The following is a 24,174-nucleotide window of genomic DNA, read 5'->3' as shown; positions in this document are numbered from 1 at the left end:
CTAGAAGCGGTTTCCCTGGAGTCCCATTGACGCAACAGTTAAGAAAAACATGCGCAGGAGAGTGAAAAGTAGCCAACTGATCGGCGGGATTGAAGAGTCGCGTACTGTAAGAGAAGGTGTCTGTCTGAGCAGACAGGATGGTATATACAAATAATATATGCACACAATGTGAATATACAGTTTATACCGACCAGTCGCTTGACCTCTTTCTCTCGCCAAGAGCACGGGGCCTTTCAACGTCAGTTGTTAGCCGTGTCCATTGCCCGCGATTTCGCGTGAGTAAAATTGCGTGTGTCCGCTGGGTCGTGTCCGCCAAGCGTGCTCTGGCCATCCAAGGCGTATTAGGTGGTACGGTTATACACGGGAGCGAGTGCAGTTCGAGCGAGTAGCGAAAGGTGACGCTGAATCTGCCCGCACACCGCCAATACACCGAGCAAAAACAACCGTGGATAGGCAGTCGCTGCCCTTGCAGGAGTGAGCCTTGATTGGCTCGGACAGATTCAAACGCGCCGCCGCCGAATCTCTCAGCGGCGGTGTATTTTGATTTGTGTGGTGCTAGAAAGCGGGAGCATCTCTGAAAGGGTTTGCCCGAGAAACAACCGAAACCCAGGGAGTTCCTGGCCCCACTCGCCCAGAGCGTTAACAGGGGCCCGAGGTGTACTTTTAGTTGCCTCGGCGAAAAACAAAACGCCGCGTTCGCGCGGCGAGATCTTCACGATCTATCTACCTGGTTGATCCTGCCAGTAGTCATATGCTTGTCTCAAAGATTAAGCCATGCATGTCTTAGTACAAGCTTGTATCAAGCGAAACTGCGGATGGCTCATTAAATCAGTCATGGTTCCTTGGAACGAGTTGCCCTACATGGATAACTGTGGTAATTCTAGAGCTAATACATGCCACCAAGCGCCGACCTTACGGAAGGCGTGCTTTTATTAGGAACAAGACCAACCGGGCTCTGCCCGCCGTTGGTGAACTCTGGATAACTTAGCAGATCGCACGGTCACTGCACCGGCGACAGATCCTTCAAACGTCTGCCCTATCAACTTTCGATGGTACGTTATGCGCCTACCATGGTCGTAACGGGTAACGGAGAATCAGGGTTCGATTCCGGAGAGGGAGCCTGAGAAATGGCTACCACATCCAAGGAAGGCAGCAGGCGCGCAAATTACCCACTCTCGACACGGGGAGGTAGTGACGAAAAATAACAATACAGGACTCTTTCGAGGCTCTGTAATTGGAATGAGTACACTTTAAATCCTTTAACGAGGATCTACTGGAGGGCAAGTCTGGTGCCAGCAGCCGCGGTAATTCCAGCTCCAGTGGCGTATATTAATGCTGCTGCAGTTAAAAGCTCGTAGTTGGATCTAGGGCTTAGGCTAACGGTCCCTCGCAAGGGGTGCACTGTTTGTTCCTAGCCTCCCTCGCGGCTTGCGCCCGGTTCTCTTAACTGAGTGCCGGGTGCGGCCGAACGTTACTTTGAAAAAATTGGAGTGTTCAAAGCAGGCGCAACAGCCTGAACAGCAGAGCATGGAATAATGGAATAGGACCTCGGTTCTATTGCGTTGGTTTTCGGAGTCCGAGGTAATGATTGAGAGGGACTGACGGGGGCATTCGTATTGCGGTGTGAGAGGTGAAATTCTTGGATCGCCGCAAGACGACCGACAGCGAAAGCATTTGCCAAGAATGTCTTCATTAATCAAGAACGAAAGTTAGAGGTTCGAGGCGATCAGATACCGCCCTAGTTCTAACCATAAACTATGCCGACCGGCGATTCGCCGGCGTTACTCCAATGACTCGGCTAGCAGCCACCGGGAACCAAAGTTTTTGGGTTCCGGGGAAGTATGGTTGCAAAGCTGAAACTTAAAGGAATTGACGGAAGGGCACCACCAGGAGTGGAGCCTGCGGCTTAATTTGACTCAACACGGGAAAACTCACCCGGCCCGGACACAGTAAGGATTGACAGATTGAGAGCTCTTTCTTGATTCTGTGGGTGGTGGTGCATGGCCGTTCTTAGTTGGTGGAGCGATTTGTCTGGTTAATTCCGATAACGAACGAGACTCTGGCTTGCTAAATAGTTGCGCCACCCGCCGAGGTGGGCGACAACTTCTTAGAGGGACTAGTGGCGTTTAGCCACGCGAGATTGAGCAATAACAGGTCTGTGATGCCCTTAGATGTTCGGGGCGGCACGCGGGTTACACTGAAGGAATCAGCGTGTGTCTGCCCTTGGCCGGAAGGTCTGGGTAATCCGTTGAACCTCTTTCGTGATTGGGATAGGGAATTGTAATTATTTCCCTTGAACGAGGAATTCCCAGTAAGCGCGAGTCATCAGCTCGCGTTGATTACGCCCCTGCCCTTTGTACACACCGCCCGTCGCTACTACCGATTGAATGGTTTAGTGAGATCCTCGGATCGGCCGGGTCGGTCAACCGGTTCGCCGGCTCGATCCTGTGCCGAAAAGACGATCAAACTTGATCATTTAGAGGAAGTAAAAGTCGTAACAAGGTTTCCGTAGGTGAACCTGCGGAAGGATCATTAAGTATTGGCTGAATATTTTTGATTAAAGTCAATCTTTGACAAGTTGTCGCTACATACGGAAAGTGCTACCCTGTGTAAAGATAGTCACTTGTGCTGAGCATGAAATTGGTCACTTATCGCTCACTGTTCAAAATGTGACATCTACACCAATTACAGTCCCCGAAACTGTCTACTTTTTAGCCGACCTCAATTCAAACATTTAGTGATAGTTAAAATGCGATCCCCAACCCTTTGGTTACCTTTGGACGAATTTTTCGAAATCTCCATGAGTCTCCGTGTCTGAAATTCCCGGTACAAACATCGAAAATGTCGCAATTATCAGTTCTCGGTGATGATACTATATCCGCATCGCTGTTTTCATACATGAATATGCATATCTCTGACCCCTGTAAGGTCAAAAACGTGGCGTTGATTTCAACCAATCCGATCCACCGTTTAATAAGCAGTTTGATACTGACGTCATATCTGAGGTGACCAGGAGGCAGGAGCTACCATTTTGGTAAACTGAACTCGACTCGTGCGTTCTTTTGGTTCACATAAATCGAACAAAATTTTCAATAACGGGTAATAGTATGATTTCAATTTTTATTAATGAAGTTACTTGTAGTTTTGAGGAATGACAAAGTTGTTTTTTTTTACTTAGATGTTTGTTTCAACTGATGATGTAGGATCGCAAGGTGAGTGAATTCGTGAAGAGATTTGCTTGTTTGAGTGATAGTAGGATACGGTATGTAGGCTAGTCCTCTGTGTTTGACCGGCTCCGACGTCTCAATTCACAACGTCTCAATTCGTACCTGCTTACCAGACAGCAATACTGCGTATTGCTGTATGGAACCAGATATAGGAAAGTGCTATGACAAACGGTTTTCAGTTTTGGCTTTCTTTACTCGAGGGCTTTAATATGATATACAAAATGATGCAGTTTGATGGCAAATTTGAATTCACCTTTCATACCTACATGACATGTAGGCCAATTTCAATAATATGGTCTATCATGCTTCAATTTTCAAAAGGAGGAAACTCAGCTCAGCCAAGATTCAGGAAGTATGCAAGTGGAAAAATATGACTGATAAAAACCACCAGACTAGAAACAACGAATATACATGTATTAACATACCTTCTACCAAATGTGAACGTCTGTGAGACTGGTGCCTGGCTTCAATCTGTGTCAAGCTTAGTCATGTATGTAGGTATAGTTGCAGAATTCGACTACCATAAAAATTGTGTTTTATTTGTGCATTTTTCATTTATACTAGGATATATTTGACAAGTAAAATAATTCCTTACCAATGCTGACAATGTCGCAGAACAATTTGATCATCTGCAGTGAATCATATTTCTTTTACATTCTGGTTTTCCCCGGGATTTTACTCTGGGATTACAGCAATGCAAAAATCCAGGAGAGGCTGGGAAATCCCCGATCTGGTGTTTTGTGTCTATTTTTAGAAACTGCGTCATCTTTCTAACTCGGAGGAAACTTTTTCTTTTAGGAATGAAAACTGGAATCTGTAGCTCAACATAAAGATATAAAACATTTAAACTATAATTTTTCACTTTAAAATAATTTATAATATATCTACATATACAATTTATCCAGTTTCTATGAGTTTTAATTATGTTTTAATCTATTTCAGGTCCTTTAGCAATTACTAAGTGTTTCTAAACTTTATTCACTGGTAAAAAGAAACTGACTGATCCAGTGCTGTTGCAACGCCAACGAAGCTGAGATGGGTCTTCAATTTTGGATCGTGGATTTTCCTGTTTAAAGTAAGATATGTCGAAAATTATAACCTTTAATCAAATAAAGATGTCCTAAAGTGATTAGTATGTAGTTCCCCTTGGTACTGACACGCGCTGTGTTCTTGTATTTTGAAACCGATACTTGTCCTTGATTATTGCAAAAGCAGACAAAAGGCAAACTTAGGTCAGTCAAGGAAACGTACATAAATATGTTGTCTAGTATACTTCACTTTACGCGTGCGCCCAAGACAGTCTGAAACGATAACCAGCGATTCGAATTCAAGAACACCACCGCGTATGACCCTTTTAGCCTATGGCTTGTATCCTACTATCGTTGAAACAAGCAAATCTCATCACAAATTCACTCACCTTGCGATCCTACACCACCAGTTGAAATAAACTTTGAAACTTCCAAAAAAAGCTTTGTTATTCCTCAAAACAACATGTAACTTCATTAATAAAAAATTGAAATCCTAGTACATTGTATGACCCGTTATCGAAGATTTTGTTTCATTTACGTCAACAAAAAGTAATTGTTCTCACCCTCTATATCTAGCGAGCAGAACGTATGTAGCAAAATAGCAGCACATCCGGGGTCTCAGAACTCCATCGCGCATGCGTATGACTCTCCTAAAATACATTGTGACTTCCGGGTTATAAAAATGCGCTGTTCGTTTGGTGGTTTCCGTCATTGTGCTATTGGCTTTTTTTGTGTAAAATGTGGTACCCAGTTTTTCTTAACTTTTTCGTACATGTTGGAAACATTGGAGTACAGTCTGTACGGAAGAAATATTCATTAACGGGACTGAAGCAATGCCGCAACTTCTATATTTGTACCAGGCATTTTCCGACACGGAGAGAGCACATGAGACTTCTACAAATTCGTCCAAAGGTAACCAATGGGTTGGATCCTTCGGAGTTGAGTTCAACTAAAAAGTAGACCAAAGGCGTAACGCATGATTGCTCCCAAAGTCAAAAATACCCCCCTATTTTGCGCGGTTTCAAGAACATTTTCAGCATTTGTTACCCCTATTTTACACAAAAACGGGTACAAATTAGCCTTAAAAATTACCCCTAATTTTGCATTTTAAGTACACTTTTATAAGAGCACCCTTTTTTAACATTTCAAGAACATGCACATACCAACAGATGGTCGACTGCAGATCCGTCGGATAATGCTTTTTCAATGGGAAATGAACTTTGCTGCTTGGATGATATCACGATGAGGTTAGCATTTATTCTGTATTGAAAAGCGTGTTCCCACGGATCTGCACTCAACTGGCCTCCCAAAGAACACAGCAGCCAAGCTGGGTAAGTCACTGCTAGGGACCTCACCGACATCGCCTGGCTAATAATTATTTGGTGCAGCAGAGATACTAAAATAAATACCCGGGATCGATACACGTGAATTGCTATGCACGATTTTGATATCAGAAGAAAATCTTCGGATACCAGAGTAGAAAATGATGAATATCTCCCGTAAATGATTTTGTCTCAAGAAACCAGATCTGGTCTCATACACTTGAAAATACGTGTTGAACAGATATGATAGTCGTTAGCTTGCGTCTTGAGAAAAGGCCGTGCGTCTTGAACTCAAAATCTGACCAAAATTCTAATTTTATATTGTGTTGGTCCTGTATGGACTACAGCACGCAGGCTATAGCTGCACTCACTACTCCAGTGGAGGCAGTATGACCATTGACCGCAATGTCGTATATACAAGCTTACTCACACAGCGAGAAATCAATTACCCCGGCTATTGTCAGTAGCCTTAATTAGTCAGGTCACTTGGCTAATTATGCGTCTCATAGGTCGGAATAAAATGGCCATGCGTGGCTGTGGATTCAAGCTACCATGGCGATTTCTACCATGAAGATATCGGGGCGATGACACTGTGGGGACTGTCCCTAGTGACGTAATCGGTGTAAGGGCTCTTTTTGAAATTCCCTTACACAGGAAGGTGTGGACCATCCTGCAGCTTTCCTGTGCTAGCCTTCTTGTGTTAAAATCCTGTGTGATTATAACACTGCAATTAGCCACTTCACTGACTTAAATTAGGAGCGCGCTTTCCTGACCGAGCTTTCCTAAGGTGCGCGCTTAGCGAGGAGAATCCTGCCTTCTTTCTGTGTGAAAACGTGGTAGGGTATTTCAATATGAGCCCTAAACAAACCCTGGAACCAAACTAAAACTGGCAAAAAAGTTTCACAAAAGTGAAATCCGGGAGTAAATTTAGCAAGAAATGGTAAGATTTCTAGGGATTTCAACATTCTCATCAATCTCATGATTCACAAAAATATACTCTATTTTTTAAATTTTGAGTACACCGTCCTCAAAAACAACCCTATTTTTTAAATATCGCGAATATTTTCGTGAATAAAAGTAACCTCTTTTTTCCTGAAATTGGGAACGATCATGTGTACACATAGTCAATGTTAAGTGATAAATCACAGGGACCTGCGTAAGCCACACATAACTTCACTTGACCCAAATAATTTATTTTTGTGATGAGAGAATCGCACATGGCATTAAATAAACATAACCCTAACACGTAAAAATCTTACAAAATCTTACAAGGAAAACCACTACGCATGCAAGCATTCCATGTGATGCCATTGCGCAATCACCCTAAGTCATTTATGGGCACCAAGTCGCTGGCCGGGCAAGCGACTCCCCAGTGGCATGAGGTTGGTGATCGTGTGCGTGGCACCCGAGGGGTCCCAGGGTCAATTCCTGGGGGTGCCAAGTGAAATCTTTCTTCATCATCTCTCCTTTTTCATTCCTTCTCTGCCTTCCGATAGCAAAAAAGCATGTTCGTTGTTAGGGATAATAAACAAAATGTGATTTTCAAAAGTCATTTCTGGTACAGTAATTGTCGTACTTGTGCACTTGGTCTAATTGGGGGGGAGGGACTTTCACCAAAACTCCCGGTGAAAACTAGTCCCCTTTAGGGTTACGTTTTTAAAGAAATCTGGTCCGGCTAGGGCTATATTTTTACCTTGAACTACATGTACTCCCCATTCCAGAATAATACAGCATTAATTATTTTGAATTAAAAAAATATCCTGTTTTGCCAAATAAAACATAGCAAAATCCTAATCCTTTAGTTAGTCCTAACTGGCAATAAAAGTCAAATTTTAATATTTTTGCAATTTGAGGGAAAATGGTCCAAAACATGCAATTTTGCATGTTTTCTTACAATTATAGTCACAAAATTGTAAGACTTGGCACAAGTCTAAGCATTCAAAATCTTGAGTATAGGGTAAGAGTTAGCTCATAATTTTAATATTATATCTTATTTTTGCTAATTGGTTATGAAAAAGATTGGAAAATGTGTTTTCCAAAAATTAGAATACATAACTTGAAATTAGTCTTTGTTCCAGTTTTTGGGCTTGATTGTCACAGAATACGAAAAAGATCGAAAATGCCCTAAAAATGCATGTTTTTGGCTCTTATTTCCAAAAATTGACCAAACATTAAAATTTTACTTTCATTGCCAATTAAGACTAACTAAAGGATTAAGATTTAGCTATGTTTCATTTGGCAAAACAGGATAATATTTTTTTAATCCAAAAAAATTAGTTCTGTATTATTCTGGAATGGGGAGTAGTGTATAGTCTCTGTTGGGTTTACCTCCAAGAACCCTGGATCTAGCATGGGTACCTAGAAAATCCTTGAGACTTATTGTTGGGAGAGTTTGCCAGCTATATGTCTTGTGTAATAAGGATGAGTTGTGTTTTGTGAGTGCTTGACGGACACCTTGTTGGGGTGTGTTTGTTGAAATGATCTGCATGATGTTATAGTGGATGATGTGTTCAAGGATATTTTTGAGAAAATTTATACAAAAATCTTTGGTACCTTTGATTAAATTAATAATGGTGATCCAAACAACCTCACAATTAGTATCCAGATCAGCAATGAGTTGCGATCAGGTCATCCCGTAGGGCAATAAGCATGCCGCCTTTGGAATTTCTATGTCCATGTCCTTCTAGTTCCAGTAACTGTAGCTCAGTAGATTATGTTTATGATAAAGACTGAAGTCTTGCTGGCAGGACTACATGTCCTTCCTAATGACTGGAAAGTCATCAGGGAACAATTACTCACTGCTATATATTTACACCATTTTTCTTCTTACAACTTCATTCATTACTACTAGGTACAACTGAATTCAACCACGAATCATGGCAGCGGCAGTCCCACCACCGCTACCACCATCAGTTATAAAAGGTTTTTTCTTTGAGAAATCTTCGGTGCAATTTGGAGAAATAATCGGCCGTGGTGGATTCTCGCAGATATGGTCGGTAAATGCCAAGACTCCGTCAGGTGATACTAAGGCAGCTGCCGCAAAAAAGGTGCGCGGCATAGAAGTTAAGGAGGTACAGGTGATGAAGGAACTCAACCATCCCAACGTGGTCACATTTTACGGGATTCTCAGCGATGGCCCGGACACATACATCATTATGGAGCGTGCAACAAATGGTGATCTAAGACATTATCTCAGCGCATGGAGGGAGAAGGAAAAACGTATGCTGCCTTTGAACCTTGCGCAGAAATGGGTGTACGAAGCAGCTTGTGGAGTCGACTATCTGCACAGTATACAACACACCACACATCGCGACATCAAGAGTCTAAATTACCTCATTATGGAAGATATGACGTTGAAGCTAGGCGATTTAGGCCTGGCGAAAGAAATGGATTTCACGCAAGAGACGAGTGGTCAAAGAGGTACGTGCCGTTGGATGGCACCGGAGGTTATCAAGGAGCAGATGAGGTCGATCAAGTCGGACGTCTACTCATACGGCGTGGTGGTATGGGAAATTGGCACGACACAGATACCATTTGAAGATATGAAAGGTGACTTCCAGGTGATGAATGCGGTGTGCAATGGTAAGCGGCCAGCCATTCCAGATGATTGTCCTCAACAGCTGAAAAAGCTCATCGAAGTCTGCTGGCAAAATGACTACCGTGAGAGGCCAGCTATGGGAGAAATATGTCAGATGCTCAAACAAAGTAGGTATCTTGTTATTTCCTTTGTTATTACAAGTTGCAAGTGTCCTGAGTACAAAAGTGCTTATAAATAAGACACCAGAGTCATATAAATATGCCACACATATTGTCATGGACTGCCTAGCTGATGTAGTTTGATTCCCAGCCCACATCCATCAGCGAAGTATAACTTGCATCAAATATGGTAAAGCTTTTGTGCCCAGAGCCATAGCCAGGGGGGTGCGATGCAAAAGTATACAAAAAGTTTCAAAATTTGCAGATTTTTGAAGCTTTTTTGGTCAAAAAAGGTCCAACTTTGGGGAAGAAAGTCCACTTTTCACAAAATTGCCCCCCCTTGGAAAAAAAGTCCACTTTTTCAAAATCAGCACCCCACACAAAAAATCCTGGCTACGGGCATGTTGCACTATAAATCACTGCTTTTTCTTTCTTTCTTTCTTATGTTCCCCTGTATCTATTCCTTCATTTTTTTGTGTTTCATTCTTTCCTATCATTGACATTGAATGCTTGTTATACAGGTGCTGAGACAGAGGCATCTTGTGAGGATCTTGTAAATCAGCTTCAAGCCACAGCATTTACAGAAGGGCTTAGTATACCTATTCAGGCTCAATCTGGTGATAATGGTGAGTATCATGATCATGCCACTATACTCTGATCAGCTCGTAATCGGCAGGAATTATTTAGGCTTTTACCACTACGCCGAAAAGAAGACCCACGCCTGGTCTATATTTTCTATTTTCTAAGTATAGGACTTGTATTAATAATTTGTGACGCATGGCGAGTTGTCACTAGAAATTCTTGAAATAAAATATTTTGATATTAATCCGCGATGTTATAAAGCCCGCCGATTACAAGCTGATCAAAGTATAGGTAGCAAATGTGTAGTAATTGAAGGGATCAAACCTACAGACAAATCCAATTTCATGCATTCCTACACCTCAATGGCAGACATCAAAATGTGAAATATAATACAGACTTAGTGGGAATTTTAAACTGCATTCCATCACCTGTTTTAAACATAGACAAAAGAATACGTATATTGTGACTACATACATGGTACTACATAGTTGCAGTGTTTTTCCACAAAACCTTTTGCTTCTGTGTGAAGTTAACATACACCGTATAAATCAGTTTTCAATATTTTATTTTATTTAAAACTTTTAATTTTAATTTTATTTTTGCAGACACACCTATGGACATTCATAGTCATGGTAAGAAACAAAAATGTAGTTAATTTTTATTGTAATCAATCACCTTAAATTTTACTTTGTATCTGACTTCAGTTGTTCATAAACACATAAGTCTAATAATAACTTTGAATTCTGTAATCTCATTGGTCAAATACCACTTGGATAAAAATCCATATTACCTGCGTACTCCTCATTAATATACAGGCAGGTAATATTTCCTGTATTACTTGGGTAGTCCTAACACGTGCAGTATCCCACAATATTCTAAGACTCACACACTGCACTGAAAAAAATGTCCTACTTTTCCCTTCAGCAAATGTTGGAAGATAATAGAATTCATGTTCACTAAAGGATAAAATTGTTACCCCCTGTTTGTTCTCACAAAATAATTTGTCTGAATGAAATACGGCACCAAACCGTAGATATTTTCCTGTATTTTGTGAACAAATAGGGGGTAACTAAAAGTATCTCCCTTCCTCAAAGACAAGGCTGTTTACACAGGATGTAGCAGAAGGAAAGAGGTCAAAAAGGCTGACAAATAAAATATTAATGAGCCCCTCTTGTCTGGATCTTGAAGAATACTGGTCAACGCTCCAAGTGGAGCCAAACAATCAGGGTAGTTGTGCGCAGCAGTTGATGCTGTTTTAGTTGAAATTCTAGAAATGGTTGAGTACTTGTGTCTTGAAACTACTTGGTTCGGTTACTGTGGTTACGTGGTAGGATAAATTGTTCCAGTCGGAAATAGTTTGATGGAAAAAGCGGGAGTGTTTTAAACAGTTCTTGTTTGCAGATGGAGTCTGGTAGGCATTGGCATGTGAGTGCCTTGATGGACGACGGAGCGGGTGAAGGAGATCGTCAACAGCAGGGGCAGGAGTCCCATTCTTGCTTTCTGGAGAATTGTAAGCTGGTTTATGGTATGTCTGTTTCTAAGAGAGTACCACTCAAGTTCATTCAACATGTTTGTGATGCTACTGGTTCGCCTATAGTCATTTGACACCAATCGAGCAGCCCGCTTCTGCACCAGCCTAATTTTGTTGGTGAGGTCAACTTGTTGCGGATCCCACACGGACGATGAGTATTTCACAAGAGGGCGGACTATATATTTCTATCCAAAAGGAATTTGTGGAATTCTTCGATGGACACACCAATGATTTGTCATCTTGGAAGTCATTCCTTTTACATAATGCGAAAATTCATGTGGTTTCTGCTTATTCCTATCACACCTTATATTCACCTGATCCTCAATTGGTACATTGAAAAATAGACTGAGCTCAAAAAGAAACTTATAATTTTTCACAACTTGTGAATCACAAGGTCATATCTTAAAATCCTGTCAATCAAAATGAACCAAAATTACACCTAGGATTACTTCAATACTCTACTCAAAACACATATCAGTAACCAAGCAGTTCCAACTGACACAACAGCAAAAAGCACTGACACGGAACAGCTTCCTGGACCACTTTCGCTGCCCAATATTTGGCACCCAGCACAAGAAATCTGTGAGAATGCATGCAAGATACTGGCACAGATGATGAAACGGTGCTGCTTTTTTCTTTTCACACACTTTGTTCAAGAAACAGGTCTTGTTCCACACTATTCCACTTACTCTTTGGGAATTATCACATGTGTAAGGACTTTGTACTCATTCTCACCAAAGTAGTCTTTCTCACACGTATCACCATCTATCCAGGAAAAGGTGACACCGGAATTTGCAGACAAACCACGATGACAAGATATAGCTGGCTTGTTGTGGTGTATCTCAATAGTCTTATCTCTGACTAAAGAAAGCAACCCTGGATCCTAATGAACTTAAAAATTATAGGCCTGTCTCCAATATTAAATGTTTTTCAAAAATTATGGAAAAATGTGTTATGTCACAGATGTTTTCCCATACTAGTATGTCTACAAATTGTTTGCTGGAGACGTTCCAATCTGCTTACAAGCCTAATCATGGAACAGAAACTGCTCTTCTGAAAGTGAAAAATGATATTCTATGTGCACTGGACAACAAAAAAGCTGTTTATCTTGTATTATTAGATCTAAGTGCAGCTTTTGACACTATTGATTTTGATAGTTTGAATGATAAGACTTGAAAAATCTCTTGGCATTAATGGAGCCGTGCGATCCTGGATACTCTCCTACCTCAAAGGACGTAATAGCCAAGTTGGTATAGGTGGTGATTTTTCTAAAACTCAAACAATGGAATTTGGCCTACCCCACACCACTCCACGCCATACATAAATTACCCTAAGACAGAGAAATTGAAAAACACTCGGACGCAAAATTTGCATGCATGTTGGCAATCAGACACGACAACCATTTATTGACTTTTGTTTAAGACCCGCACTTTCAGTACCTACAACAAATAAACAAACAAACAAATTCTCAGCCGTATTATAGCAAAATATATAATAGGAGATTCTCTAATCGAGCGAATTACCCAACCCAAGACTCTAGCGAAACAACGACCAAAAGGCGCAGAAAATCTCGTTTAGCAAAACCAAATGTGATCCAAACTTGCACTCTGGTGGCCGCCACCGAGGCTAAATTCTGAGCGTTTGACCCCAAACCCGTGGATCATTCATCAAATATCATGGCTGGAAACTCAACAATAAATTACGGTACTGGTGCATACAGATCCCACGCTCCCAAGTGGAATTCCTGAGACTCTTCAACAGGTGATCTACCTGAAGTTCAAAGGATCAAGTCTTAATGTTAGCATTCTATGACATATACATATATCATAATAAATAAATACAGAAAAGATAATTCAAAACCCAGCATTATTTTCTTTTGCTTACTATGTGAAGTCTTTGACCTTATAAAAGCCTACTTTACTGTTTTTGATGACACCTGTGCCTGCATGTAACAATACGATTGTCAATTCCTGTACATATAGTTTTGACGACTTACTTTCCCTCTTGAACTATCATTCTAAAAAAAGGTTGATACAGAACAATTATATAAATTTTATGTAGCAACATATTGAACACATGATCTAATTAAACAGTGTACATTGTATCTTTGAAGAACTGAGAAAGGGAAATTAATTGCAAGTCACATGTAATTTTAATGATCGGCGTCAACTCTTTATTCCTCCCTCCTTATATACAGTGACCATAATTCTTGATTTTTCTTTTAAACTTACAGACAGTTAAATGCTTTAATTTGCTATTATTTAACACACTACCATGTAGTAGATAAAATATATCTGTATTTATACAGGTCATTATCTCATTACTGTCACACATAATTATATTTTACTTCCTTCTCACATGTCCACACAGGGCGCGTGGGTGGGAAGATTTTTGTTGTTGTCGTGTCCAATACAAAACCAACAGTGAATAAATCACCACCTAATCACGCCCGAAACCAGCAAGGCGCAAATCCCATTGGTTCCCGGGTCGAGCCAAACAATACAAATTTATCTGCATGACAATGATTGACATCTGACCTGGTAAACAATAACATGGATTGGCCCATTTCTCAGCAGGGGTAAATTGAGTTTAACTTGTTGCACTGTGTTAAACTTTATTCTCCCAGTCACATTTCCCCAAAATGAAATTTAAAAAAGTTAAAATTTAATTTTAATTTTACTTCTTTTAAAGTTTAGCAGAGGCGGGGTTCGAACTCACGGCGCACCGCACCGCTTTGGATATGCTCTATGAGCCTAGCGCCTTAGACCACTCCGCCACTTGTCTTGATGGAATCCATTTGAAACTTATTTGAAGATATAATCGCAACTTCAATATAGGCCTACCACGTGACAAGCAAAAGCAGAAAACGCGTACCATATTTTGGAATTTTATTTCCCTAAAAACATTAATGTATATTAATAGCGCTCAATTGTTGTTAATCCGACCGGGAATCCGACAATAATAAATGATAAACGCGCGTCTATATGGACAATAAATTATATCGATTTTGACATGTGCTCGCACGGTGTCAGTACATTTCCATGGTCAGTAAAATACTATAGAGGAACCTACCATTTTTCTTGTATGTCGTTCGATGTTTTATCAATTACATAAAAATCCATTTTAGACCCCAAATGTTTTTTTCAGGAAATAAAAGATTAGATTACCATAAAAAGCGAAACAGTAATCTTTTGCGGGTCTAATGTTATTTATACATAGAATTTTCAACGATTTTTTCTATCCTTATTCTTGCTCAATTAAAAGAATATTTTGGCGTATATAAAATTGAAATAAAATTCTCTGTCTCATAAACGACATCAAATGTGCCACAATTGGGTATCACGAATCGTTATATATGATGTGCAGTTAATATTCATATTTTCTTTTATACAGAGGATGCTTCAGTTTTGACAGGAAAAATATTTTCTTGAAAACCCTCTCACTCGGTTATTTCAAAACGGTAACCACGCTTCCCTAGAATGTGCAATAATTCCCGGGGGGATCACTCGCTTACCAAAGTGGTATCCATGCTCGTCCCAGCACCTCAAAAATGGACCCTAAATGGCGTAATCAGTGTAGAACAATTTCACCCCTTATTGGCTTAAGTCTCTGAAAATCTTACCCCTAAAATATTGCGTAATTCGGTGTAAGAAACTAAAATGGACCCCTAAATGGCGTAAACTCTAAAACAAACCCATGGAAATTGAAAAAAGATACCCTAAACGTCGAAATTTTACATGAAAAGCACCCTTTTTTCTTGAAACGTCGACGCCGCCACAAGGCCAAAAATCGACCCTTTTACGACGTTTTTGGGGACGAGCATGCGTACCACTTTGGTAAGCGAGTGACCCCCCCGGGCAATAATTTAGCATTAAAATTTTTCTTATTCTAACAGCAAGTGTTTCTAGAATGAATTATGGCGAAATGTGGTGTAGGCCTACCCCAGGGATCAGTGGTAGGTCCTGGGATATTTAGCTACTACACATACCCACTTGGAAACACAGATTGAACTATCACATATACGCATATGATACGCAAGTATATACAGAATTTAATCCCCGCATACCTGGAGATAGTGTAACTGCTCTTTTCAAATTGGAATCATGTATTGCTGAAATCAAGAATTGGATGAATGTAAATAAGCTTAAACTGAATGAAGATAAAACCGAATTCTTTGTTGCTAGCTCTGCATATAATTTGAAATATATATATGAACCAACTCTTAACGTATGTGGAACAATTATCAAACCATCTGATTCTGTACGCAACCTTGGAGTTCTTTTTGATTCAACCATGTCTATGTCATCTCAAATATCTGCTGTCTCTCGCTCTTTAAATTATCATCTTCGTAATATAGGACGCATTCGCTGTTATATTGATAAAGATACTTGCAACCATGCTGTCCGCTCACTTGTTATTTCTCGAATTGATTATTGTAACTCTTCATTATATGGAACAACTGTAAAAAACACACAAAAACTACAAAAGATACAAAATAGAGCTGCCAGACTTGTTTTCAAGGCAAACCGTATGGAACACACCACTCATCTGCTGAAAGAGTTTCACTGGCTTCCAGTAAATGAGCGTATTACCTACAAACTATCTCACATTAAACTTATAAAAGTAGACATGAAACAACACCACTGTACATACAAAATCTCCTAAAATCTCACACATTTTCTGATGGTATGTTCCTACGATCACATGCTGATGACAGTCTGCTTGAATGTAAAAGAACTCACACAACATATGGGAATAATGCCTTCTGCAATTCCGTGCCAGCTCTCTAGCACAAATTACCTGTAAAACTTCGTACTTCACATAGCCTTGCCACTTTTAAATCTAATCTGAAAACCTATTTGTTTCCAAACTCAGTTTTTTTTATTTTTAATTAAGTTGTACATTTTACTGTAGCCTAAGATGTAGTGTAAGTTGTACTTTAAATACTTATTCTTTGTTCATACTTATGCTAAGGCGCTATATAAATTCCGCTTATTGTATTGTATTGTATTGCAAAATTTTGATTTATCTTTTGTTTAAAAGAGCACGGAATTAGAAGGACTATACAACTTTATTTAGCTTCTTAATTCATTAATTAATGGAGTCTTTACACTAGTCTAACTTATGAATATCTAACACCAAGAATACAGGCAAATTTTGGCATTGAGCCTAGTATCGGATGTGCGTAATGTGCCATGCATTTGGTACACAACTCCATGCATCATTTTGGGCCAAATATTGCCCTTTGTTAATGTTGTACTTTAAATCATTTTGTCCACTTTTTTATTTATATTGATATAAACCTGTATTATAGTTCTCTTCCTTTCATCAACAGGCCGTGATGAGTCAGACAACGACAAAGATCGTCATGATCCTGAACATCATCAAGAAATCTTCAAACTTCCTCCAGATCCAGGTAATGCATAAACTAAAATGGGTGGATATAGATAACAGATAATTAATGATACTGCTACTACAGTCATTCAACACAAGATAACTGGTAGCTAACTCAGTATTCAACAGTAGGAGTAGGGTCGGATCCAGGAATTTTTGATAAAAAGGCGCCTTTTGGTCGACTGACGAAAAAAAATGTGTTAAAGGGGTTACCCTCGAAAACTCAACGGTTTTGGCCCATTGTTTGCTGTTAAATGGCGAATTTGTTCCTTTTTTTAATTTCTTACAATTTTTTTATTTTTAAGTTACCGGCCCTTTGCTAGTCACAAAATAGAGTGGGCACGCGCCGGCTGCCCCCCCCTAAATCCGCCCCTGAGGAGTAATGTGTGAAGGAAATCCAGAGGTACAAAGCTAGGGTGAATTACTTTGTAAGCAGCTGCTTACAAATAAAATCAAAAGCTAGGGTGAATTACTCTATATATAAGTTTAGCAAAAGCTGACAAATATGAAACAATGGCTGCCGAAACCTTCAGAAATACATCGAATTAAGAAAATATGCAGAAAAGCAGAGTCAGACAACGACAAAGATCGTCATGACCCTGAACATCATCAAGAAATCTTCAAACTTCCTCCAGATCCAGGTAATGCATAAACAAAAATGGGTGGATATAGATAACAGATAATTAATGATACTGCTACAATCATTCAACACAAGATAACTGGTAGCTAACTCAGTATTCAACAGTAGGAGTAATAATGTGTGAAGGAAATCTAGGGGTACAATTTTGTTTTAATAAGTTTGCTTGAATCAAAATTGATTCTCATCACAAATTCATCTCGCGAGAGTCAAGTTAGCTTACTGCGTGTTGAATATGATGCATGATCTTTTTTAGAATAAATTTTGATTCTCGCAAGTTAAATTTAGGAGAATAGTTGCGAGACCGGATTCTCTGATTCTGGCCCAAATTTGCAGGCATGAAATCTATCCAGCCAAATAAGATTGATCATCGTTGTCTTCCTTACCAGTTCTTATTTGGAGTTCTCACACAAATAATAAATTGATGAACACACAATTTCGAAATGTTGAAGATTACACAGTCAATTTTTGTCAAGGATGTATGTTTACTGCTACATGTAAGTTCTCCATTTTCAGTTTTCAAAAGCTTTTTGCTATTATAATGATGTATATTCATACGTGGCGGTAAACGTAAATAGGACGCAATTTTAGGCTTCTACGCTGCTCAGATGTCACTCACCGGAGCGCTTTCACCGGGTCAACCGGCGTCTTCGGGACAACCTCCTGACCCCCGGAACCAAGGGGCGGCACAACATCTTCAAGTTTGGCGTCATCAACATCTGTGGCGTCATCGGAGGTGCCCTAGTACTACATCACTAGCAACAACAATCTTCAGAGCAATAACATCCGCTGAAGACGCTGGTTGACCCGGTGAAAGCGCTCCGGTGAGTGTACCAAATTTGAGTAGCGTAGAAGTATAAATTTGCTTTCTTTTTACTATTATATTGAATTCTATTGCTCTCAATTAAAGGAGAATTTCATGATCCTAGCATCCTCTTTTTATGACATTTTTCAGTAGATATCCACGAAAAAAGCTTATTCCCAAAATTTCAGTTTATTCCGATTTTACGTTTCCAAGTTATGCATGATTTATGTGTATTACACAGCTCCATAAGCAACTGTTGTAATTTCATTCTGGTATACTAGTGTTCTGGTAAAATCTCAATTTTTTGAGAAAAATGGGAGGATGAGGCTGTGGATCACAAAATGCCCTTTAAGGTTATTAATTATTTTAAACTGTTGTGATTTGGTAGTTCGCAGCATCTTACGACTGGTAGTGAGCTTTGGCAAAAACTGCATTGCTCAATTCATAGCGAGCGTGTAGAAGAATTAAAATATCACAGATATACTTTTATAGGTGCTGCGGTTCTTGAGTTACGTTGTAAAGAGAACTGAAACAACAACACTTTTGTAAAACGTACATAACTCATTAACAACAATAAATTAAGCAAGTTTGCAAATTATACGATTTGTAGAATGAACTTTTGCAAAACATCAAGGTGTTAATTTTCAATAATATATTGATCTAGATAATGAAAATCGATTTTAGGTTGCTTCGACCAACAATACCTCGTCTACCCTTAAAGATCGACATAGTGATAATCGTGTAGCACTTTGCTGGCATATATATGTGACCATCCATCACAAAGGTGCTGTAATATGTCTGCAGAAATGGTTCCGAGATATGTTGCCATTTGTGGTGGACGGTCACTGATGATTTTTTTCCCATGATTATTGATGTTCTGTACAGGTGTCTCAGATGATATTGTCATGACATCAGCAAGTCCATACTCATCACAGCACATGAAGTCTGCTGGAAAGATGGATTCAGGTAAGTTGTTGCTAAGGAACTTTTGATTCTGTATCTTATGTATTCAAGGAGTCACCATGGCTACAAATTTTGAGCTATTTAGGCAAATGTAGAATCAATATTGCAAAGCTAAATGGGTTTCTTTTTGCTATTAAAGTTTTGAAATTTGATGCATAGATTTTGAATTATTGTCTCGTAATAAAGTAATTAATTACTTGGCCTACCACTTTGACTTTACATGTCAAACTTAAACATATAGTTTTGTTGGTAACAAGTTCTTGTAGTCTGTCGAGTTGCCATTGATACAACATTATTGGTATGTATTTTGGGGGGCTTTGGGGGCGCCAGTAGGGGGCGGCCAAAACGAAGGGGCGGCGGAAGAAGAAGGGGCAGCAAAAAGAAGGGCGGAAAAAGAAGAAGGGGCGGCAAAAAGAATTAGTAAAGAAACTCTTCACTTTTTCAAACCACCAAAAAAAAAAATTTGGTCAACCTTTTCGGGCTGTTGAGGAAGGGGCGCCAAAATTTAATTTTCTTCAGCCCCCCGGGGTAGGAGCGGCCACGGTACGCCACTGCATTAGGCCAAACATAAAAGTAGTAATGTATTGTGCCTAAAACACACCCCATACCTAACTCTGTGTACTCAATGCATGCTGCTACACAAAGATGAAGGTATAACTGGCTGCCCTCATTTTTTAATCAGTGATGTACCAATTTTATGTCATTTTGGTTCATTCAAATTAATATTGCTTATTAGGACATTTAAACAGATCTACCCGTGAGCGGGACCCGTGACTATACTAAAAGGCTACATGCCATAACTTTCAGAAGCATTGTAGTCAAAATGTGATATTTATAAATTACTTTTTATAATATATTTTTCCCCTTTAGACATGAGTACAGATGATACTGGGTGTGTAGCAATGTACAGGATGTGCCATGTACCAAGAGGTATCTGCCTTATCATCAACAATGAGGATTTCAGTGATGCTAGAGCCAGAGGGCATACACAACTCTTTGATAGAGAAGGCTCAAGTCAGGATCGTGGTAAGTGAACAATGCTTTCTCATCACTGCTGTACTGTAACATGTTTTAATGCTTTGATGCCTTACTTTCATGCTCTCATACTTTATGCATCAGCATTGGCACAGTAAAACAGCTTTCATATAATTTTTTTTTAAATTTGGAAATATACCATAATGTTCTTGAGATATACGAATTTTACGAAAATTCCTCATTTTCAATCAGTTCCACAGATTTAAATGTCAATTAATGACTAAGTACTAAGCACTGCACTCAATGTTTCTTAAGTACAATACAATACAATACAATACAAAGAGCATTTGCGCCATTTCCATAAGGCTCAGAGCGCTTACAAAATACCTTAATACTACAACTTAAAACTACATTTTGAAGGTGCATCTTAAAAATAATACAAATTACAATATCAATAAGAACATGTTATGGGAACAAATAAGTTTTAAGTGCTTTTTTGAATATATTTGTTGATGAAGATTGTCTAATATAGACAGGTAGCTTATTCCACTCTTTTGATGCAAAAACTGTAAAAGTTCTATCACCAGCTAAGACTCTAGTCATGGGATAGTCAAGACGAAGATAATCATCGCAAGATCGGAGTTGTCTCTTTGGAACATACAATGATAAGCAATTTGACAAATATGTTGGTCCTTGGTTGTGAAGACATTTATATAAGCAAAAGTAATTTGAAAATGATCCTTTGGCGTATTGGCAGCCAATGAAGTGATTTCAAAAGTATTGAGGTATAGGACATAATATTCTAGATGGTAGGCACTTTTGCAATGTTGCCTGCTAGACAGCATAAATTACCCAATAGGTACATGCAAGTGGAAGGTAAGGCACACGTACCACGGTGCGGTATTTTAATTGGTAGCCTAGGACTTGGCCAGAGATTCAGTAGACAAAGGAAATTTCAGAAAGATAGCAGCTAGTAAATGTGACAGTTAATCATAATGGGCTGTGCCAGTTGAAATCCATACACCCCCTATGGAAGACATAACCTTAATCACCCACACAGGGAGTGTGAATTTCAAATGGAGTTACCTGAATGGGTGATTTAATTTGAAATTCACACCCTCCTGTGTGGGAGGCTAAGGTTATGTCTTTCATATAGGGGGTGTATGTATTTCAACTGGAATAGCCTAATAGGTAACATGTATACGCTGGCAAAGTTATGTAATAATTGGATTAACTACTATAGCAATAGCTGAAAACAATTTTGAATATACCGCGCTGCACTGATATGTTCACCCTGTACCTCTGCACCCGGCCTCTGCATTGAACCATATTATTCTGATTACTCGCACCTGTAAGATTAGTATCTTTGAAAAGACTGGTATTGTATTCAATCTATGATAGCAGACATACACAGGTGATAAGTGCAACCTGCTTTTAGTGCAGCGCGATATATTCAAAACTGTTTTCACCTATTGCTATGGTAGTTAATCCAATTTATCACGTTACTTCCCCAGCATATTGGTCATAAATTCTCTTTTAATTAAAAAATAAGAAAGTCTGATTTCTTTTTTTTTCATAATTGCTCTTTTATTTTATTTTTAGACAAATTGGATGCAATTTTTAGGAAATTCAAGTTTGACATACAGCATGAAGTAAACCTGGCAACAACCCCTATGTATGATGTTCTGGATAGCATTCGACGCAAAAGCCATAGCAGCTTTGATGCATTTGTGTGCTGCATTCTCACTCACGGTAAGCTGGGAGCAGTGGCAGGATGTGAAGGCCAGTACCTCCAGATACAAGATATCTTGTCTCTATTCACTGCCGAGAAATGTCCATCTTTGAGAGGAAAACCCAAGATCTTCTTCATCCAGGCTTGTCAAGGCCAAGCATCACATCTGAAGCACAACATCTGTCACGATGCACCTGGGGATCCAACATCATCGCTGACCGGAATCGGGGCTGCTTTAGATAAAACCCTCCCGAATCATGCTGATTTCTTGCTAGGTTTTGCCACAGTCCCAGGCCATGTGTCGTATCGCAATACAGTCCTAGGATCTTGGTATGTGAGCATACTTGTAGATAAGCTCGAAAGGCTTCATGATTCAGAAGATCTGATGAGTATATTGACTGAAGTGAATAGAAAACTGAGCAAGGAATCGGCCAAGATAGGGGCAGGGGAGTATGGGCAGATACCTGCTCCTGTGACCACATTACGTAAGAAGGTGTACTTCACCACCTGGGAAAGCACTGAATTCAAGAAATAAGTCAGTGGATAAGTCAGGGGGCCAAATGATGGTCAAAAATCTGATCCTCCATTGAAACAATATTGGGCTATTCCATTTGAAATCCACACTACCCTTGTAGAAGATTTTTGAAATATCTTCCACAGAGGGAGTATGAGTTTTAGATGGAATTGAACACACCAGGAAGTTCCATTTGAATCACATACATGAATCTTACCCTGTATATCTATGTACTTGCAACCAATTTAACTCAATCCACTCGGGTGTCGACTTCAGATGACAAGTTTCAAAAGAAAATTAAAATCCAAAAATGTCAGAATTGTAAATTTTCATGACCATATTTTGAATCAGCATGAAAAATATATTAAAATGAGTACAAACAAGTGTACTATTGGTTCAGTGGTTCTTAAGATGGCTCTTGATATTTTGAGAAAATATCTCAAAACTTTGTAAGTTAAAGCCTATGGCTAGCCGCATGCAGAGCAATATAGGTGGAAGATAAAAAGATGATATACATGTACAGATATTCAAATTATGTTAGAAATTAAGGAATGAAATCAAAACTCGACCAGCGGTTGACTGCCGGTTCCACCTGGTTCTGTCCGGTTACCATTGTTTAGAACAATAGCAACCGGACGGTCGAGTTTTGATTTCGTCCCTAAGTAGAAAGTTGATTTGAGAAAATAAAAGAGGGGAAAACACCTGTTTTGCAGAAGTGGCAAATGAAGCTATGTATCAAATTATGCACAATTCAACTACTTCCCCCACTACTCCTTCTATCATGGGGAAATGATGGTGATTTGAATAGAGGCTGTCAGCGTTTTTCAAGCGTGACTCATGGCAATAGTGTTTGTATACATGATTCGTACCCATAAGCTCCTCATTCACTTGTTTGATATGATTGACCTCTTTTGATTGACTGACTGCTAGTATTGCTCTATACCTAATTCACTTGTTGTTCATGCCCTGAAACTTTGAACAGATTTTACTAATATCCACAAGATGGCCACTGTGACATCACACTGATGGTCTCTATTTTTGGGATAATTACATTTACATATATTCCCCCGACTCCTGGGGACCATTGTAGGCATTACATGTCCCATTATCCTCTTGTTTCTACCATTGCCAATCCCCCGGGTTGAAATGCATCACTTCTCCATGTAAGTCGCACCCACATGTTAACTCTTTACAATCTCCAGCAGTGTGCACATTTCCTAGGATGGGGGGAGTGTGGGGAAATACTTAAATAGTGCATTAAGTAAGTTACTTGATATTTGTGGATCAATTTTTTATGTATGCATGATATACATGCAATATATCTGTAGTGTTTTTGTCATCAAGTTATATATTTTTCTAAAAATAAGAAGAAAAAATATGTATACATGTATCATTCCATTACATGTGTTATTGTTCTTGGAGAACTTTTGTGAAGTTAAATCATTATAATCTTAAGCTGAAAGTTTTTGATGGTACTGTATGTTATTTTAATTTAGACATGTGACACAATTTACTTGTAAAGGTACATTGAAAAGGGGTGCTTCTAAATACAGCTGTCCAGTGGTGGCAACACAGGCAGTAGCACTACTTTCGGGCTCTGTTGCTATTTATACTGACGCGCTCGATTGAACGTCTCGCGCTTCGCGCTCGGTTCCTCGCGCTATGCGCTCGCTAAGTCCGTGAGGGCCACAGACTGCGGCTACACAGGCAGTGGCGTAGCCAGGATATTGAAACCGGGGGGGGGGGCACAACTTGTAAATATACCAAC

At 39.5% G+C, this 24,174-nt stretch overlaps 2 protein-coding genes and 1 non-coding gene across 3 annotated transcripts in view; 2 read left to right on the top strand and 1 right to left on the bottom strand.

The window, feature by feature from the left end:
• The window catches only part of LOC140154805 (uncharacterized), a 62,785-nt gene extending 58,836 nt beyond the window's left edge, over positions 1-3,949 (bottom strand). The window contains 1 exon segment of the mRNA XM_072177390.1: positions 3,823-3,949. The gene's annotated coding sequence lies outside the window, so the exon portion shown is untranslated.
• Positions 725-2,535, top strand: LOC140156118 (small subunit ribosomal RNA). Its single transcript, XR_011859483.1, has one exon. It is a non-coding gene; the product is annotated as a small subunit ribosomal RNA (ribosomal RNA).
• A 269-nt stretch (positions 3,950-4,218) lies between the features above and the next one.
• LOC140154804 (uncharacterized) lies at positions 4,219-23,075 on the top strand. Its single transcript, XM_072177389.1, has 8 exons — positions 4,219-4,302; positions 8,429-9,282; positions 9,795-9,899; positions 10,461-10,487; positions 16,722-16,802; positions 19,108-19,188; positions 20,056-20,211; positions 21,763-23,075. The coding sequence occupies exons 2-8, from the start codon at positions 8,454-8,456 to the stop codon at positions 22,425-22,427; spliced, it is 1,944 nt and encodes a 647-aa protein (XP_072033490.1). The 5' UTR covers positions 4,219-4,302; positions 8,429-8,453; the 3' UTR covers positions 22,428-23,075.
• The last annotated feature ends 1,099 nt before the right edge of the window (positions 23,076-24,174 follow it).

Source organism: Amphiura filiformis, chromosome 6 (genome assembly GCF_039555335.1).
Source record: "Amphiura filiformis chromosome 6, Afil_fr2py, whole genome shotgun sequence".
Classification (NCBI taxonomy): Eukaryota; Metazoa; Echinodermata; class Ophiuroidea; order Amphilepidida; family Amphiuridae; genus Amphiura; species Amphiura filiformis.
The sequence above is the reverse complement of the archived record's forward strand: the minus strand, read 5'-3'. Positions and strand labels throughout refer to the sequence as shown.

Bases quoted from the DNA above. Each gene is read 5' to 3' on its own strand.
- LOC140154804 (XM_072177389.1), top strand. From the start codon at position 8,454: ATGGCAGCGGCAGTCCCACCACCGCTACCACCATCAGTTATAAAAGGT. The intron at 9,283-9,794 runs GTAGGTATCTTG...CTTGTTATACAG, and splicing joins ATGTCAGATGCTCAAACAAA to GTGCTGAGACAGAGGCATCT. The intron at 16,803-19,107 runs GTAATGCATAAA...TGTTCTGTACAG, and splicing joins CAAACTTCCTCCAGATCCAG to GTGTCTCAGATGATATTGTC.